The 20,392-nt window shown below is 24.8% G+C and overlaps 2 protein-coding genes across 5 annotated transcripts in view; one reads left to right on the top strand and one right to left on the bottom strand.

The window, feature by feature from the left end:
• Window positions 1–558: 558 nt before the first annotated feature.
• Window positions 559–7,673, bottom strand: LOC129988477 (gastrula zinc finger protein XlCGF7.1-like). 3 transcript variants are annotated; one of them, XM_056096711.1, is made up of 3 exons: window positions 7,249–7,673; window positions 6,776–6,832; window positions 559–1,804 (listed from the first exon to the last, which is right to left on the bottom strand). In XM_056096711.1, the coding sequence occupies exon 3, from the start codon at window positions 1,769–1,771 to the stop codon at window positions 788–790; it is 984 nt and encodes a 327-aa protein (XP_055952686.1). In that variant the 5' UTR covers window positions 1,772–1,804; window positions 6,776–6,832; window positions 7,249–7,673; the 3' UTR covers window positions 559–787. The 3 variants fall into 3 exon arrangements, with proteins under 3 accessions (XP_055952686.1, XP_055952687.1, XP_055952688.1); XM_056096712.1 differs by having other exon boundaries at window positions 7,324–7,673; XM_056096713.1 differs by having other exon boundaries at window positions 7,390–7,673.
• LOC129988476 (conserved oligomeric Golgi complex subunit 4-like) overlaps window positions 1,163–20,392 on the top strand; it is a 29,044-nt gene continuing 9,814 nt past the window's right edge. The window contains exons 1-13 of one of the 2 annotated variants that reach the window (XM_056096710.1): window positions 1,163–1,286; window positions 9,383–9,465; window positions 9,555–9,669; window positions 10,093–10,194; window positions 11,322–11,397; window positions 12,173–12,366; window positions 14,894–15,050; window positions 15,741–15,847; window positions 17,682–17,731; window positions 17,828–17,924; window positions 18,711–18,753; window positions 18,857–18,975; window positions 19,065–19,150. In XM_056096710.1, the coding sequence (XP_055952685.1) occupies window positions 9,461–9,465; window positions 9,555–9,669; window positions 10,093–10,194; window positions 11,322–11,397; window positions 12,173–12,366; window positions 14,894–15,050; window positions 15,741–15,847; window positions 17,682–17,731; window positions 17,828–17,924; window positions 18,711–18,753; window positions 18,857–18,975; window positions 19,065–19,150 (1,151 nt within the window). In that variant the 5' untranslated portion in view covers window positions 1,163–1,286; window positions 9,383–9,460. Of the gene's footprint in view, window positions 1,287–7,762; window positions 7,989–9,382; window positions 9,466–9,554; window positions 9,670–10,092; window positions 10,195–11,321; window positions 11,398–12,172; window positions 12,367–14,893; window positions 15,051–15,740; window positions 15,848–17,681; window positions 17,732–17,827; window positions 17,925–18,710; window positions 18,754–18,856; window positions 18,976–19,064; window positions 19,151–20,392 lie in introns of those variants that run through there. The other variant, XM_056096709.1, reaches the window with a different exon arrangement.

Raw genomic sequence — 20,392 nt, 5'->3', positions numbered from 1 at the left:
ACCCTTAGAAAAAAAATCAAAAAACTAATTATGAGGAGAATTAAAAGTTTACATATATACAAGAGTTAAGTAAAAATTTATTGCAGAATGAAAATTAAACAAACAAAATAGATATACACATAATTTTCCAAAATTCTGTATGTAATAGAATAAATATGCTGATTGCCATTATGACTCGCGTGACATTCAAAATTGCACTCCGTATAAATAATTAACAAATATTTCTGATGCTCATATAGTAAATAAATAAAAGTGACACGAAGTTAAGTTCCAAATACTAAAACATTCATATTAATTCCTTGAAAAAAAAAACAATCACAAGAAACTATTTATGAGAAGAATTAATGATTTACAGACATACAAGAATTAAGTAAAAGTTTATAATAAAATAAAAAAATAAACAAACAAAATTATATATATATATATATATATATATATATATATATATATATATATATATATATATATATATATGCCACTATGATTCACGTGACATTCAAAAGTACACTCTGTACAAATAATTAACAAATATTTCTGATGCTCATATAGCCTAATTTAACTCTCCAAATCAATACAATAAATATTTAAAAAAATACAATTTTCAAAATTTTAGAGAAGAAATAATGCATTTTAAATTTAAAAAAAAATTATGTACATGGATGGACAGATTTTTTGTCATCATTATCCAAAATTTATTATTAAATTAATAATTTGGATATTAAGACCACTTAGTAAATTTCATCCATTTACACATTTGTTTTTATAATATTGTAGTAGAGAAGTAAAATTATTGTATTGTTCCTTCTTTCAAGGAATCTGTTAATGAATCAAAATTTTGAGAAACAGCAGATGCTTTGTCGTGCACAAGTTTTTCTTTACGTGAGTAAGTCCTTAAATTACGTCTGTCTAGAAATGTTTTATAGAGCATATCATCATCTGGCTTCCCATTTGCATGCATCACTAAATGTCTCTTTAAAAGTTGGTGCTCGGAAAACACTTCACGGCATATATCACAAACATACAATTTCTGTCTCGTATGTGTTGACAAATGTCTCTTTAGATACGACCGTTGACTGAAAGATTTATTGCACAAGTCACAAGCAAACAGTTTCTCCTTTGCATGCGTCAGCAAATGTTTCTTTAAATAAATTCTATCCGAAAATTTTTTGTCGCACAGGTTGCACAAGTATAATTTCTTTTTCGTATGTGTCACTAAATGTCTCCGTAAGCTAGCCTGATATGAAAATGCTCTACTGCATACATCGCAGGCATATGGTTTTTCCAAGGTATGAATCACTAAATGTTTCTTTAAATTCCCTTGATTAGAAAATAATTTATTGCACATGTCACAGGTGAATGGTTTCTCTTTTGTATGCGTCCGAAAATGTCTATTTAAATTGTCTTGTCGTGAAAATGGCTTGTTGCAAAAATCACAGACGTATGGCTTCTCTAACGTATGCGTCTGCAAATGCATCATTAAATTTCCTTTCTGAAAAAAAGCTTTACCACAGAACTCACAGATATGTGTTTTCTCTTTTGGTAAGGTTTCAGTATGTTTTATTAAATGCTTTTTTAAATATTTCTTCAGAGAAAAAATTCTGGCACATATGTCACACTTATATGGCTTTGCATGAGTTTGTAGATGATCGTTTAAAATCTTTAGCTGACTAAAAGCTCTGCTGCTTATGCTGGGAGCATGTAGTTTTTCATCAGTATCAATCAGTTGTTGAGACTGTAAGCTTTGTTGATCATTTAAGTCTTTACTGCACATATTTCCCAGTTATGGATTTTCTTAAGTACAAATCTATATAAGTAAAAGTGAAATTCATAAATATTTTGTATGCTAGATTCTAACAAACAATTTTTCTTCAAATCTTATATATAAATGCTATGAAACATGAGGAAAGTTTTAGTAATGGTTTCAGTTAAATAACTAATTTTTATTAATTAAGCAATTAATGAAATTGTGCATTTTATTATTAATTAAAAATGACGTTCCAATCTATGGAAGAAAGCATTTCATATATAATGTTGTCATCCCTATTAAGAAATAATATAAATATATTTCAAATAATACATTTACTTGCTTCCAAGAAGCCACTGTAATGTTTAATTAATTTTTTTAACTCTTTCTTTAAACACTGTCAACATTTTATGATAATTTTTTTTTCTTTCCAGAGATTTTAAAAATTAATTCTTGAAATCTGTTATATATATATATATATATATATATAAAGATTTAAAATTGTTTGGGTCCAATTCTATTCTTCCTAATATGATTCTGAGATAATATACACTTTTCTCTGAATTAAATTGCTCAAAATGTATCGGTAATTTTTTCACAATAAATTTTATATCCAGGAACGGCAACACAAAGGGTGGAGAAATTATAAACCTGTCTATGACAGCTTGACACCTCGTCAACGAGAATTTAATAGTTTCTTCAGCAAAAATCATAGGAGTAGGAAGGGAGGAGAAAAAGATAGTGGTTGTCAAAAATCCTGATAATTTAAATGAATACATATGAAGCTGTCAAAATAAACGAATTTTGTCCGCATTTGACGACCCAGTTAATAACAGTTGTCTGCAGAATCGCCAAAAATAATCATTATTTCCGAAGGCAGATGTAGGAAATTGGATATCAAAATCTTGACAATTTATAATCTATCGAAAATTTATTATATTGTAAACAGAATAACTAAGTGAATTTTGTTCGAATTTGATCAGTAGATTAATGATAATTTGTTTTACAGAACGGTGAACATCTGATTCAGTAACAGTCCATTAGGCTTGTAATTTAGTTTGTACTTCATTTAGCAGATAAATGATATGGCGACAAGTGAATCAGAATCGCGTTTTGCCAATTTTTATTCAATCAGCTAAGAAACCAACATAAAAATCTGACAGTTGAAAATTTGTATGAATTATTATTTTTATCAACTATTTTGATCCCTTATCGGTGGAACTGTTTAGGATAAATGACAGTATATCAGTATTGTTACGGAAATCAAAAAAATTCGGCTAAACTCAAATTGCTGTGGATTCGTCTATAGTTAATGTATGGTGCAACATAGTCAACAGGCCACAATGACAAATAACGACGTTTATTAACACGAAGAAATATAAGACAAAACACAAAAGCAATGCACAGCAGCACTTACAACAAGCAGCAGCCCACAAGTAGTAAACAACCACAACAGCACACAAAGCAGCCAGACAGAACTCGGCTGGAAGAGAGAATGCGCATAGCTATTCATTAAGATCTCACCAAACGCCTGTTATTCTCCACTGTCTCCTCGCTTTGGCTGTATTTAACTGCTGATTCGCTACTATACGACTGGTTACTCAGCACATGAATCGATGCTCCCTCAAGACTAAACTCCGAGACGTAGCGCACGACTCAATTCTCAATTCACCAATCGCCAGAGCTCTACTCAATGCTAGGGCTTCTCTGGACTGATTCAACGAATTCGTTTATTCGACACACATTCACTATACGACTGACTTCGGCTTGGGCTGACGACCTTTTATTGCTTCCGGAGCAATGCACAGATGGTTCTCGAAAAACCATGCGTAACTCGTCTTCTATTGGTCCTATCGCTAAAATTCCTGAACATTCTAGTATCATTCATTATGTCGCTAAGTTGCCAAATGGTTGCCAAGCCAGGGGGTCATTGATCCGGCATCTGATCAGCATCCAATAGAGATGACCGTAAAACTGTTTTTCCTCCGATGGAATTAACTGTGCTGAGAAGCAAAATTACAGATTCATATCAATATTATAAAAGACTAGGATATTAGAATGATGCCACGAATGCATGGGTAGCTTCAGATTTTTTACCCCCAAATTCAAATTATACTGGATATTTAAAAAAAAAGAAAAAAAAAAAAGAAGAAGAAGAAGAAGAAGGAAAAAAAAAAAAAAAAAGAGAGAGAGAGAGAGAGAGAGAGAGACATTTTATTTCCATTCGTTTCTTTTTTGCAGTAATAATTTTTTTAAATTTTCTAATTATATTTTATTTTTTTACGATAATTCCTTGTATGGTTAATGGTCAAACTCAAAGTAAAAACATGGACAGCTGTTATCACTCTTCTCTTGCTATCTAGGTTTACTGAGATAAATGCTTTGTTTCAGTCAAATAATAGGATTTAAATATAAACATAATTGGATTTACTTAAATCTGCGATATATATATATATTTTCAATTTAAATCATTCAGATACTATTATTTCACAAATAAAATATTACCATTTGCAATTTCGTAACAAAAAGTAACTATATATGATATTGGTAGACTATTGAAAAATATACCCAAAAGTGCACTACTTAAATGAATATATACTAAAATTTTTCAGATATCATATTAAACATCATTTAAAGTATGAAACCGGAATGTGATTTTTGCAACTGCCTTACTACAAAAGCTATTTTATTGCGAATGCTTTTTAACGGCATATAGATAAACGCATTTTGTTAAAATGGTGATTAAATAATAATAATAATAATAAATGTTAAAATACTTATACCTACTAAAAAAGTGAACAAAAAATACTGAACTTTGCGAACATTTAAACTTGTGGTAGCTCTAAGGGAAAAGTTCTTGAAAATAAACCTTCACATTTAAAAGAAAAGAGATTTTTTTCACAAATAGATTTCTTTTTCCCCTTTTCTTTCTTTCCTTTTTTCCCCCTTTTTTTCTTTTCTTTTTGTATAAATTTATCTCAGAATAAAAATTTTATAAATTCAAATTTTTGAATTAATTTTTAATTTAAATTTCTTTTAACTATGTAAAATAATATTAATAAAAGATTTCATGCAAAATACTAATACAACGATAAAGATTTAAAGTGCTAATTACTTCTCAAAAAAGAAATATACAAAGATGCTTTTTTTATGGTTTTGAAAATTTTCATCTCTGTTTAAAAAAATCACTAGTGTGTCAAATGAACCAAAAGTCAATAATTACCAATTTTTAAGTTCTTGGGTATAACAAATAATTTTAAAAAATGAGTATTGTACAATGCTTAGATTCGAATACTCTAAGCACACTAGGTAACTTTTTCTGAGTGGAGGGAGGGAGTTGGCAACACAAAATGAATTATAATAACTAAAGGTTATATAAGGTTGTATTGCTAAAGGCAATTTTATATTTTTCTAGCTTTCATGTTTTGAAATTTCAATCGATAATATTTTATATTTTAATTTATCTCTTCCCCAAAATAAGTTTTAATATTAAAAAATTGGTACTGATACTCCATTTTTACTGGGAAATAACAAATTTATTTTAAATAATTATTTGTTTATTATTATCATCAAAAATAACAGAAATAACTATAATTGATAATTTGATAAACAATTCAAATTTTATTTTTAAATTTCTTTAACATATGAATTGTTTGATTTCACTTTATATAATATTCAATTAATTAAAATTAGTTTAATTCAATCTGCGTAAAGTATCATTTAATTGTCAAGTTTAACAATAAATTAATAATTATTTTCACTTGTTTTGGCTATTATTTTATTTTGTTATAAAATTTAAATAATAATGCAAAAAAGTTATAATTCCTGTATTAGTATGTTACATGTTACTTGAGATTATGTCCATGTTTTTCTTTATCTATTATTCTTCGTGATTTAGTCAGACAGTTCTTAATTCCCAACATTATATAAATAGTTAATTAATGCAAATAATTAATTGTTAAAATTAAATTAGCTGAAATGCTTACTTATATTGATTTTAATATGAATTTATTAGTGTGTATTATTTGGAAGCCAAATTTTAAAAAATGTTTGCCCACATCAAAGATGTCTTGTCTCCTGCCAAAAATTCTGCTATCACCTCTGTTAATATTATATCATATCTCACAATTTGTCTTTTATCGATTTGTAATTACAATAAGCATAAAAATTTGCTGGCAGCATTTCTTGGGTATGCAAGAAAGGATAACAAGATGATTATATATATATATATATATATATATATATATATATATATATATATATATATATATATATATATATATATATATATATATATATATATATATATATATATATATATATATATATATAAATTACAAAATCATCATCCAGCTACTGACCAATTCTTTGTGATAAAAACTAAAACAAAAAAACATAAAATACAATCCAACTTTTTATAATTCATAATATAAGAATATATAACTAAGTGCTATTCCACTGATTGCAAAATTTTGTTTCTTGAGATATGAGATTTTAAAATATTTGGTCAGTAAACCATGCATTTTTGAAATAATAATATTAAAGTAAGAAAAGAGAATTAGATGAAAATTTATTTTCCAGGATGAATTTTAACAATAATTTAATTTTACAATAATTTATTATTTAGCATATTTACTGGTGTAGAAAGGGTACTGAGTACCAGAGCATAATATAATTTTTCTACCCTCAGTCATCATTTGTAAGTATATAGGATATCCTAGGCATAACATTATCTTTTTATCCCTTCATGATATTTCATTTTAAAGAATGATATAATTATAATATTTTGTTCTAATGGTACCCATTGCATTTATACCTCTCTTGCCACAACACCATTGAGTGAACTCACTAAAATGTGAATGCAGCATACAAAGATCAGAAATGATTTATAGACAATTTGTAGAATAATGAATTCAGATTATTTTAAACACATCCTAGTTAATGCATTAGTGAATCATATAACTTATGTTTATATAACATATCATCATTACTTATGTTTATATAACATAAATATTAATAAAAAGAAAATACCTGTAAAGAGAAATATATATCACTCTATTTTACATCATAAGTAGGCCTTTCACTCTTCTGTAAGAGAAATATACTTAAGAAAACTGTCATTAAAAAGAAAGAAAAAATTATGAAATAAAACTAATTTGACCAAATATTTTAATAATCTTTATTTAAATTTAAAAATGATGCTTTTAACTTCACCGTGCTTAGCTGCAAAAATTGTTTCAGAAAAGAATTAACATTCCAAATTAAACAAATCTTTTTCAAAATTCTATAATTTACATATAAAAATGCTACTTTTTCAACAGGGACACTTCTTTAATAAGAAATTAATGAAAAAGGTTACATTTTAAATAACTTCTTGATTGACATGAAGGTTTTTGACATCGCCACATTAATTTAAACCAGACATTTCAAAAGAGTTTTTTTTATTGTATTATTCACAAAAGTTCATGAAGTCAGTATAAAAAAAGGTGATTTTATAAACTAACCATATAATATCTAATTAAAAATGATACACCATATGTACAAAATTAAATTCATTTACAAATATTTGCAAAACATACTGCAGTGTTTTTTTATTCCGCAATACATATTACTACTTTTAGATAATTCGCATTCAACTTTCCTACTTGGCGATTATTTTGGCGGTAGCCAGGTATTTTGAGAATTCGGCATCAGGATCATCATAAAGATACCACAGTTCAGTTCAGTTTGGTAATGCTTTGAGATTTGTGCTTGCCATTAGATGCTGCAAAAATTCAATGTTTGCACATTAACCGGAAATTATTTATCGCACATAACTAACCGGATGTCAAAAAATTCTAAAGAGATTAAATAAAATTCTTAATTCTAAAATAGATAAATATTCAAGATTTTTCACTGAAAACTTAAAGTATAAATGTTTTCCTCCGAGTAAATGAATCATTTTAGATTATTGTTTCTTTTTTTTATCGTCTATATTATTTATCGCGCACAGTACTGTCAATACCATACCGAAAGAAGTTTCGCTTTCACAGTGTGTTTGCTGTCGTTAAATTTTCATATCTGCCAATGGGAGAACCGCAGCGCTGGCGAATATTTGTAAACAAATGTATGTGGTTTGATTAATACTGTAAAAATTTGGTGAATTTTCAGAATTATGTCCAAGGTTTTACTTTCTGATTTGAATATAGAAATTAATTCTGTTGAAGATGCAAAACGAGCATATGAGATTTACGCAGCTAAAGAGGTAATTGATTAAATAATATTTGGTCAGTAATATATTTCCATTAGGGAGGTTATTTTCAACTTACCGTTTGGAAAAACATATAATATATAAATAAATGCAGTTAGTGCTTAGTTTCTAGTTTACTTATTTTAAGTTTTGAATTCACGCAGTGAATATCGTATGTAATAACCCGTGTTAAAACAAAAACTTGTTTATTAATTATGTTATTCATTATACACATTTTACATTATATATGATTTTTAATTTAAAATAGCGTGTCTCAGAATTATAATTTGTGACAAGCTTATATATTCAAGAATCCTTCAATAAATGCAGAAAGGTTAAATCTCAATTTATATATTAAAATCTGGTTAGTAGAAGTGAAAAATTAAAGGAAATATTTGTAGCAAATCTAGGATAATAATAAATAAATTCATTCATTAACCTATTAGTATGTGTGCAAAGGGGAAACCCTTTTCTACTGAATCTTTAACTTGATAGTTTGTAAAATTTTTATTATCTGCATTTTTTTTTTTTTTTTTTTTTTGTAGATTGTTCTGTTCATTTCTTTGTTGTAAGTTAATTTACAGAATAGCATTGAAATAATTTAAAAATTATGTTTAATGAAAAATAATATTCTTAAATAAATTTTAGATTATATTTAGAAAAACAATTTATGTTCTATTATAAACAAATTACAAAAATTTAAAGCTTGTTCTCTCTTTTAAAGTAAAATATCTATTAGAATGCACTAAGATTTTATTTATTATTCACTGTGTGACCTCTTTGCTTAGTATTTATAAAAGATTTAATGAAATTATTGTAGTCAATTATCCCTGTTTTTAGTTTAATTTTGTTTAAATTGATATATGATAATTATGATATTAGTTTTTTTTAGTTTTTGTTTAAATGATTTTGATTATTACTTTTCTGATTTTGATATTGGTTTACTTTTCTGATTATTAGTTTATTTTCTGATGTGCATTACTGGTTTTGATGGATAAATTAATCATTTAATGAAGAAAAAATAAATAGTAAAAATATATTTATATGATTTATATTGATTAATTACTTTCACAAATGAAATGGTATAAAATTGGTTTTTGGTAAGATTCAGTTGGCAAGTTCCTTAATAAAAAATCTGGTAAGTCTAATAATAATGCTCTTCATCAAATGTTTTGATAATCAGTTGACCCATTGTTTCTAATCAGTTGTAATTTTTTTAATAATATTTTTCTTTATGCTTTTAGGATGTTTAACTGATTATGAAAATAATTCCTTTTATAGAATTGCTTTTTGTTATGCAAATAAACTTTCTTAATAATATCACTTTTTTGTTGACTGAACATTGTACCTATAAATTTCTGATATTAAAGAAAGTTAGATGATGAAAAAACATTTTATGAATTTTTCAGCAAAAGCTGGATGCTGAACTACATTCTTTTATTGAACAACATGATCGACAGGATGATAAAGTACTTTCATTATTGAAAATGATGTAAGTTTTGATATATTTGTTTAGATTTCTTTAAATTTTCCTATTAAACAGTGCATTTTAAAATTTAATTATTACTTGAAATTACATAGGCCTCAGTTACAACTGGCTCATACAGATGCTCAACAACTCTCTGGTATGATAGCTTTTACTTCTGCATTAGCAGAAAATATTAGTAGTAAAGTGAAACAACTTGATGTCACCAGAGTAAGTGTGTTCAATAGTTTGAATTTGTATATGTTACTTTATCTAGTATGATAACAGGTTGTATATATCTGAAAAAGAAAATAGAAATATATTCTGTGCTAACGTTAAATAAATGTAACATATCCTTTACATGAATTTGTGCCACCTTCTTGCTTTGTAAAGAAGCAATGATACATATTTGCAAAACTTGCATTTTTCTTTTTCAATTTAATCTTGTATTATTCAATATTTAATTAATAAAATTATTTACATGTAACATTTTGGACCTTGAAATCGCAATATTTTTGAATTAATTAGTTTCAAACAAATTTTGCTCAAAGTTAATTTTCCTCTAATGTCTCGATTTAAAAAGATTTGCATTTAACTTATATATATACTTTCTTATTTTTGCTTTATAAATGTTTTTTCTTTCTTCCTCTATAGAGCAGAGTTTTAGAATGTATGCAAAGAGTTGAGGATATTCTAGATCTGAAATTTTGTACTGATGGTGTACAAACAGCTCTTCAAAATGAAGATTATGAACAGGTTAATTATTTTAATGTTTTTCTTCCTGCTATTAAGAAATATATTCATCTTGTTTCTCTCATCACAAGGAAGCTTTATTTATATATTTGTGGTGTTTTTATGTGATAAATTAATATTTTCATTTAAGAAATATCATTACTTATAATTAAATTGAAATATTTTCTATAAAATTTGCAAAAATTATGAGTCATTAAGGAATTAATTTATGAATTAAATTTTTTGTAACAATGGAAACATTTGTAATTATAATTTATGAATTAAAAACATTTATTCATGAAAACATGATAATTTTTTTATTGCTGATCAGGAAACATCAAGATTTTTTTAAATTGATTAATTTCAAAAGATTATTTTACCCAATCCATTTTTGCATCAATGTAAATTGTCTCTTTTCATTTCAACACTTTATTTTGAAAGTTAAAATTGATATCATAACAGCAGTGCTATATTTATAGTTGGTAACAAAATTCAAGGGATTCACAAACTGGATATCCCAGTCAAATCTATCATAATGACAACATAAGCGCATAATTATATTGACTTCAAATTCTTGAGAATTGAATAATATAAAATATATTAAATGAATACTAAATCTTTACCTTACTCCTTCTAAATAATAAGTTCTTTTAAAATCAGCTAATAGTATATAAAACTTTATTTTACATCTTAAAAAAATGAACTACTTTTATAATTAGCAATAACTATGAGTTTATTTAAGGAGCATTGCCTAAACATTTGTCAGGTGCCCTACAAAATACAGTTGCACCACAACATAGACAATTAAACATGGTATTTAATACTATTACAATTTAACTTTTTAATATATGAAGAGCATAACTTTCTTTTTATTTCCTTTTCCTTTCAATATTCTGAAATTTCTGCTTGGAGCTTAATTTATAGATATGAGAATTATTATCTAAAGTATAATGTAAAATTTGAGTTTAAAGAAGGAGATGCAAAACATTTTAATTTTTACAATGAAAACTGTTTTATTAGCTTTAAAAATATTTCCTAATTTCTATAGAGGCTGTATGTATGATTGCTTCACTTAGTTAAAAGTATGTAACAAATCTGGAAGTAAATAATTAAAAAAATTATTGATCAACTATTTGTAAACATTGTTTCAGGCTGCTGCACACATTCATCGTTTCCTAAGCTTGGACAAAACGGTTCTAAAGAAATCAGCAGCTGATAGCAATGAAGGTACAAATTTATACTTATTTATGTGTATTTCATTATAGATATATATATTCATATATATATATATATATATATCGTTAATTTTCATTAATTATATACCAGACAATTTAGATTGGTCTTGTAGTTTGTAAATTATTTGTAGATTGTAAATTAATTAAAATTTATTAGATTTCATTGCTATGTATTCTTAACTCTACATATAATGAAAGTGCATGCATGTTTTTTATGTTAATATTTTATAAGGCACACTGTTCGTCCTAGGTTTACTCAGTTTTATGAAAATATCTTTTGGTGATTGGAAATGTGTACTTCAGAGGAATTTTTTTTTTTTTTCACAATTTGAATTAATTCAAATTTATGCAAAATTATGGGATTAAACTTATAATACCTACTATGTATAAAATATTTTTTAGGTACCTAATTAATTCAAAATGTGTAATAACTTGATATCTAAATTCTTACATAATAAGTGGATGTTAAGATCAAAACACAATATATTTTTTTTATCAAATTTGTTTAATAATTTTTCAAATTCATCAGAATATTATGAAAAGTGGTGTGAATAACCTATGTTTATTTAAAATTTGATATAGAATTAATTTAACTATTAAACTTTATATTTTACTAAATCCTTTTTTTTTAATTCTAAAGATATATGACAAAACATTTTAAAAAGTGATCAATAAATGCATTGTTTTTAGATATTTAGACAAAGTCTTCAATTTTATATATTTGTTAGAATAAATATAATGATAATAAATAAATAATTGTAAAATAGGTAGCAGTTTAGATGAAGCATTTGAAAAGTTGCATGAAGCCGAGACTCAGTTGAAAGCCATTGTGATGAGGAAGTTCGATGAAGCGGTTAGAGATGAAGATGTGGCATCTGTTGAACGTTTCTTTAAAATATTTCCCCTCCTAAATCAACATAATGAAGGCTTGAAAAAATTCTCGACCTATCTTTGTTCACAGGTAAATTTATAAGTTTTTTTGTTTTTTTTGTATGTAATGAAGATATTAGTTATTGCATAGAATTGTCTAGTTGGAAACTACTATTTTCTCTTATAAAATATTTAAACCTGTATATTTTTGCTAACAATGTATAATATCCTGCTGCTAATGTATTAATAATTATAGAATATACAAACCCGAATAAATATTTTCTTTTGTAAGAATAATAATATGGGCACTTTATTTAAGATGATGGTTTGTAAAAATATTTTTGATGCTACTTTTTTCTTGTTTATGAAAGCTATAAGCTATCAAAGCAAGCAAGCTCTTGTTTGTGAAAGCTATGTTCTTGCTGTAACTATAAAATCCATCTTGAGATAAAACTGTGCTCCCATTGTTGAAACGATACTGATAGGTATGAATGAATTCATTAAACTTGATTCCTTTTTTCTAAATTGAACCATCTAAGCTTTATTTGAAATCTGAAAACTTCCCTTTTTTTATCTTAATTTATTGAAGCTCTTAAGTAATGTTTTCATTATGTAATAAGTCTGTTCGAAAATTAAAGAATAGAAGGTGCAGAAAAGAAGTTTCAGTTTTTGATTAATCTTACTCTCTTCATAATTGTTTAAATCTCATATTTTTGGAGTTTCCCGTTTGACATTTATTCTCCTTATAATATGACTCTTCATGCCCATGATCACAGCTATTCACTAAAAATAACTGTATTATTTGTTGTTGTTGTGTAAAATGTGGTTAAAATTCCTTAACAATAGCTTTGCATGATTTAATCAAATATCCAAACCTAATAATTTATAATTAATGTTTCCTAATGTTAGTTGATGATAGTTCTTTGAAAGTGTATAATCATTTATTAGCAAATAATATATATATATATATTTATTATGAGTATAATCATAAAAATAATGTATCATCATTTATGAGCAAATAATATAATATTCATATTATAAATGATAAGGCATATTCAGAATTCTATTTATCTCCATTTATTATTATTTTTTTAATTCTAATATGTTACATTTCATAATTTTATATATAATTTTATATGTTTTGATTATTATATAATTCTTCAGTGACACTGTAGTATTTGTTTGCTGATGTAATCGTTATTTTACATTTCATTAATTTTAGTCATTGATAAATTACATTTACTAGCATTTTTAAAAATTATAAATATTTCCACAAAATGTAAATTATATTTTTTGTAAATAATGTTCGTAATATATAGTCTTTAATAGAAACATAGCTATTTTTTTAAACTTTACAACTTTGTAACATCAGTAACTCAAATTGATTCATTACATTCATTCATTCAACTTCATTCGTAATTTCATTACTTCAGCGCAACAAGAACAAAATTTATTTTTGTTTCTAAAGTTTGTATGGATTTGTTAGGTGAAACAAGTTTATGAAATTCTATCCTCTTACCATATTAAAAGTTTCCCTTCCAAAATTCTAACACATAAGGACAATAATAAGGTTTATAGAAAATCTGATTCAGAAAAAATTGTTGCCTTCTTTCAAGCAGAAGAACAGTTTTGATGCCATACTTTCAATATAACCTTGATTCCAGGTTTACAATTTGTATTTAATTTGAAGTTAAAAAAAACAATGCATACCTAAGTTAGAAACATAAAAGTTGAAAACTTTTAAATTCTATTAATTTTTTCCCTTCATTTATAAATATCTTGATTTTCATTGTTACACTTAAGTAAAGTAAGCCTAAGAGACTTTTTTTGTCATATATTTAAATGGTGTGAAACATATATCATTAGTCTTTGATTTCATGTCTGTAATATTAATTTAGTAAAAATTAAGAGATGGAATGCATTAACTTGTTTATGTATTATGCTTTTACATATTAACTAAAAGAATAGTACATAAATATACATAAACATTCTTGATAAAAGTATAACTATAGAATATACATGAACATGCACAACTAAAAGAATAATACATAAGCATACATAAACCACACTGATACATAAACATAAATTATGTATTATTATTCTTTTATGTATTTATTTGTTTTTAAGCCATGTGGGAAAAAAAAATTAGATATTTGATGTTGAAGTTTTTATTAAGGGCTTAATATATTTTTAAAGCAAGGAGATTTTGGAAAATTCTGAATAGAAATATTGATGAATTATTATAATATCTTTTATTTTGAAAAGTTGAAAAAAAAATTAATATTTTTAACTCGTAGCTTATTAATTTTCAATATTTAATCTATTTTTAATTAAAATTTAATAATTTATTATCTTTACTGCCATTTCAGTTAAAGAGTAACTTTATAATGGATTTTGAAACATCCCTTGCTATTTTTCTAGAATATATCTTATCTGCCAATATTTTCTTCTTCGAATTATATTTATTAGCTCTTATTTGTTCATGCTTTGAATTTACAAACTTAAAAACAGAGCATTTACAGAAAATTCCAATAAATTTCATATTTACTAAAATTGTTTATCATATTTTTATATATCTGCTCTATTTTTATGTTTATCTCATTTTAATTCTTTGGAAGATTGCTGATAAATCTCAGAAAAACCTGAAAGCAGCTCAGAGTGTTTCTCCTTCTGATAAGAGGTGGACTGTAAAATATGCAGATATTGCTACTCTCTTGTTTGAGGGAATAGCTCGAATAATAGAAATTCATCAACCCCTTGTGGAGACCTATTATGGTAATTCCTACATCCTAAAATTCTTTCTAAGCAAACTACTAATTTGATCAATGGTATTAATATTTTCAGATTCTGTGTTCTTTTATGCAATCATATCTTATGACATGTGCAATTTTAATTAATCATATTTATTAACATGCTTTGTTTTTCTTTTTAGTTAATTTTTTAATTTTTCCTAGGTTACAACTTAATGCATTTCTCAATAACTTGAAATATTTCAATATATAAATTATTAGATGTAATTAAGTTAACATTATTACCCAAAAAAACTTTTTTTCTTTATTTCTTTCACATTTATTTCTCAAGAAAAAAAATTATTATAAATTTATATTATGTAATGTTCGAGTTATTATTATGCCATAATTATACTAAATTTAATAGAAATAAATAATGTTTTTTTCAACAGTTTCATGTTGACATAGGAAGACTTAATCATACATACCATTCTGTTCACTTAACATTTCCATTGATTTCTTACTTTCATTGATTACCATATAAGTTTAGTGTACAAAGTGCTGCAAATGTTTTTCGGGGTATAATTTTGTATTAAATAGATTTGATCTCCCCTATTAAACACCGTTTCTGACTAAACTGAGCATACATCACTTTTTACTTCAGCTGAAATTCTAAGCATAAAAAAAGAAAAGAAACGAACTGGAATTTAAGAAATTTCTTTTCATTTTTTTATAGGTCCAGGAAGGTTATTTTCTGTAATCGAAGTGATTCAGAAAGAATGTGACCGGCAAATCAAACGGGTTTTGGATGAGTTTAAAGTAACTAGAGAATTTTTTAAAAAGGTAAATTCTTAAAATTGTTCATAAAAATAAATAAAATTACTTATATTTGCATTTTTAAACATCTCAAAAATGTCTCTCTTTTTTTAAAAAAAAGTAATGAATATTTCATTCATTTTAATATATTCCTGATATAAATTCAGGAATTTGCTTAATTGTACTCTCAATTTACTCCAAAATGAATTTATATGATTTCAAAATTTGCTTACATTTATCTTTTACTTTTTTTTTTTTTTTTTTTACTTTCAAAAAGTTATCAAATGATAATGATGAATGAATTTTAAAGCAACATAAGAGAAGTAAATTTCAATTTTCTTCATATTTCTATATTTTTTGAGCTTCCATAAATTAGAAGATAATACAATTAAAGGTTGTTCAAAATGTCTGTACAAGTATTGAAAATTATTAAATATATATTTGTATTTCATATACTTATTTTCTTTTGCATATACAAGATGACATTTTCCCAACTTTGTTAACTTATTTTTAAGCATACAAACAAAAATACTTAAATCAGATTATATGATTTTTTTCATAAATCATGAGGAAAATTCTTAATGTTTTTACTTTAATCAGTGAAAATGGTCTCTGCAAAACTTTCTTGTACATTCTCTTAAGTAATATAGTTTTCCATTATTAACTCCATGCCATTGGTGGACAGTTGTTTGCGGAAGACTATTGGTTGCAATCTTTTATGATTAATTGTTGGAATGTTAATGTACAATTCAAAACATCAAATGTATATTTTGGATGCCTCTTTTCAATCGATTGCAAAAAAAATTTAATTCAGAACTATAATTGTATTCATAACTAATTTCATATATTTAGGTTATATTGTTTTTGACTTATTGTCTTTAAGTGCTTGTGAAAGCAATAACCGACAGTGACCTCTTTACAGATGTGCTTCTGAGTTTGATAAATACAAATACTTAAGGTATTAACTCATCGTGCCAAATTTTATAATTTATATTTTGTGGTTATCCTGTTCACTTGTCTTTGGAACAGAAAGACAGACATTCTTCTTCAGAAATACCTTATTCAAAGTTAGATTGAAATCTACAAATTTGGAGTAGTGATAGTATAATAAATTTCATTCTTCTAGCTGAAAGTATTTTTGAGTTATGCTCACAGATAGACGGACATAATTTTTAACAATGTGCTTGATAGATTCAGGAAGTTCTGAAACATATATAAATATTCATCAAAATTTCAAGTTTCAAATTTTTTAGGATTTTAATACTTTCATAAATGTGAAAGTAAAAAAAAATATTTTTTTATATTATTTTTATCTTTTTTATATATGATATAAGTCTATGGCAGTAAGTTCAGTTTATTGAAAAAATTTATCTCTCATATTAGCACATTTAGCTTTATTTATTTGGAAGATTATTTTCCATTCATTGAATTTTGTTTCAAAATTAGTCCTATGGAATGGAGTTTTTTTCTTTATTTTTTTACTGTGAATTTTCTAAAATATAAAAATAATTTCAACCTTTTTGTAAAAGTTTTCATTATTCATTTGATAATATGTATATATTTTTATATGTTGCTATTCAAATTTGTTTAAATGTAATTTCTTTACTAAATATGTTATAACATTTCAAACAAATGAATAGTGTATTAAAAATATAATTTAACTTATCCTCTTTGTTAATTGTCTTGTTTTAACATATTTTAAGCTTTTTATTAATGAAATAAATAATCATTTTGCTATATCAAGCAGTTGTAAAATCTGAATTTTCAATTAAAAATCTATTTAATTAAAAAATAATATACATATGTAAGACATATTTCTTAGATTTCTTTCTTGTTTCTAAATTCTTATCACTTTTTTTAGTCATCAAGTTTGCAACAAATGAACAGAACTCCTTATAGAACAACTGATAGGTATGTAATTTTTATATTGGAATTATTAGATTTTAAAAAAATCAAATTGATGTATTAGTATGCTGAGTGACACAATTTTTCATATTGTTATAAAAGATTAGATCCAAAAGAGTTGGATAGCCTTCTAGCAGAGATTACTATTTTGAGTACAAGGTCACAACTTTATCTGAGATTCATCAGAAGAAGAGTACTGGTCAGTACAAAATGAATAATAATAATAATAAACAATTAAACTAATGCCATTAATATGTGACTGATTCTTTATATATTTAATAATAGTATTAAATAATGAGAAAAATTTTCATTTGAACTGAAAAATTATGCTTAAAATTTTTATTTTAGTATTAGTTTTAAATATATATATATATATATATATATATAATATGCATTGTAAATGGGAATTTTCCCACATTTGGAAATTGAAAACATAGAAAGTTACTGAATTTGCAATTCTGTGTATCTTGTGATGTATTTCACTGAGCTAGATCAATATAGGACAGTTAAAGCTACTGTAATTATATTTTGAGAAGAGTGATTATAATCAAAGCATTAGTATGATTAATAAGTTAAATTATGTTTTTAGTGGAAAAAATGATTAACTTTTAAAATGGGGGAAATATTGTCATTGCATGATAATTTTGATAAAATATAATTTATGCAAAAAAATTGCCTTGTTTATTTTTATACCATAATATTTATTAATTAAAATCAAATCAAATTGTTAATCATATATTTTATTGTATTTCATGAATATTTTCTATAAATCATTCCCAATAAGGTATTTATGCTTTCAATTATATTTTCCTTTTTAAAAGTATAATTTTTTTTAAAAAAAGATGATGGTTTTGTAATTTTGATTATAAATTTTCCTAACATATTTGAAATATATATTACTTTCTATAATAATATATTTTCTTTTCACAAAGTTTGTTTAGTAAGTGATAGTTAAAAAATTATTAACTAATTTTAAATCTTATAGGGAGATATTGAAATATCATCACCTGATCTAAAAATGAAAGAAGGTATATATCTGATTTCATATCATTTTTAAGCAATAATTTTGTGTTATTTATTTATGCAATGATTTGCATATAATATATCTTATATATATTATAAATATTTTAGAAGAAATTGCTCGTTTAAATAAACTCTTGAAAGAATGTGAACTGAGCAAATTAATGCATGATTTACTTGGAACTTATGTAACAATGGAAGAATATTTTATGAGAGAATCTATTCATAAGGTATGATATTTGAAATTCTAATGCATTATATAGAAATCAGATATGGCAATATTTCATTTTGGTATTATTATAAATTTTTTTATTTCCAGGCTGTAAGTATGGATACAATAGAAGAAAATGCATTAACATCCAGTATGTTAGATGATGTATTTTTCATTGCTAAAAAATGCTTGAGGTATTTTAAAAACTTTTTTTATTAATGCTTTTAGTTTATATCAAAATTATATATACTATTTAATACTAAAAGACAATTCTGTTTTAAGACCAAAAATTTTAAAATAATTAAATTTTTATTCCTTAAGTTTTTATACTGCTAACTAATTTCCAATCTATTTTGAGATAGAATATTAATATTCTGCCAAATCGTAGTATATGGTTTAATTTCGAAAATTAAATAAAGCTTGTCTTTCCTAAAAGTTTATCTACAATTAATCATCATATTATTAAAATCAATTATTGATTGACCTTTAAGAAAACTTTAAAATATTATCTTTCCTTTTTTTAAACTATGAAAGTTTGCCACATTTTATTCTTGATGTTTATATGAAGCTCATGATTTTAAGTAATAATCTGACAACCTCTGAATATAATTTACCCCCCCCCCCTTTCTTTTTTTTTTTTTTTTTTTTTTTTTTGAAATATGAATTGATTCCTAATTTCATAAAATTTACAATGATTATTCAACAATTGCATTTGCAATGTATATTGCAAATAAAAATAAATATAAAAAATTGCAAATAAATATAAATAATATATTGCAAATAAATATAAATAAATCTATTTTACATTAAATGTATCTGAATTAAACATTCTGTGAATGAAATTTCATTCATTTGATGTGAAAATTTGAAAACAATCTGGGATGTTGTCTTTGCTGTCTGGCCATTATTCAAAATTTCAAAGTCCATCCCCAAATAGCCCTTATGAATCACAAAATGAGCATCTAATCTAATTAATCTATAATTAAACTGGTTTATAGATTAAATCACATAATTCTACTGCAGTTACATGACTTGTTTATGGTCTGATGCAGTTAAAACAAACATTGGTTTATTCTTTGCCTTAAAAATAGAATCAAATTCAATCAGAAGAATGATTTCATTAAAGAATCTTCTCAACTGGTATTTTGCATCACACAATTTAAATAAAAATTGTTGTACTTTTAATTATTTAGCTATTGCATTAATTGGAGGATTTCTGTCTTTTACACTACTTTGATTCCAAAAAGTTTCACTTGGTAATTTGAAAAATGATTGAAATAATGTCTTTTATCATTCTTACATAAATATCTTAACTAAAATTTAGCATGAATTAATTTTAATTTTACTACTAATATCAAAAGTTAATTGTCCTGCTTGTTCAAAAAATTACAAACTATACTCAGTATTCTATACTTCCCATATTTATGGCAAAATTT

Source organism: Argiope bruennichi, chromosome 10 (assembly GCF_947563725.1).
Source record: "Argiope bruennichi chromosome 10, qqArgBrue1.1, whole genome shotgun sequence".
Classification (NCBI taxonomy): domain Eukaryota; kingdom Metazoa; phylum Arthropoda; class Arachnida; order Araneae; family Araneidae; genus Argiope; species Argiope bruennichi.
Note: the sequence above shows the minus strand (reverse complement) of the source record. Positions and strands in the feature narration are given on the sequence as shown.

What these genes read in the sequence shown, in the direction of transcription:
- LOC129988477 (XM_056096711.1), bottom strand. Translation starts at nt 1,771, where the DNA reads ATGTGCAGTAAAGACTTAAATGATCAACAAAGCTTACAGTCTCAACAA.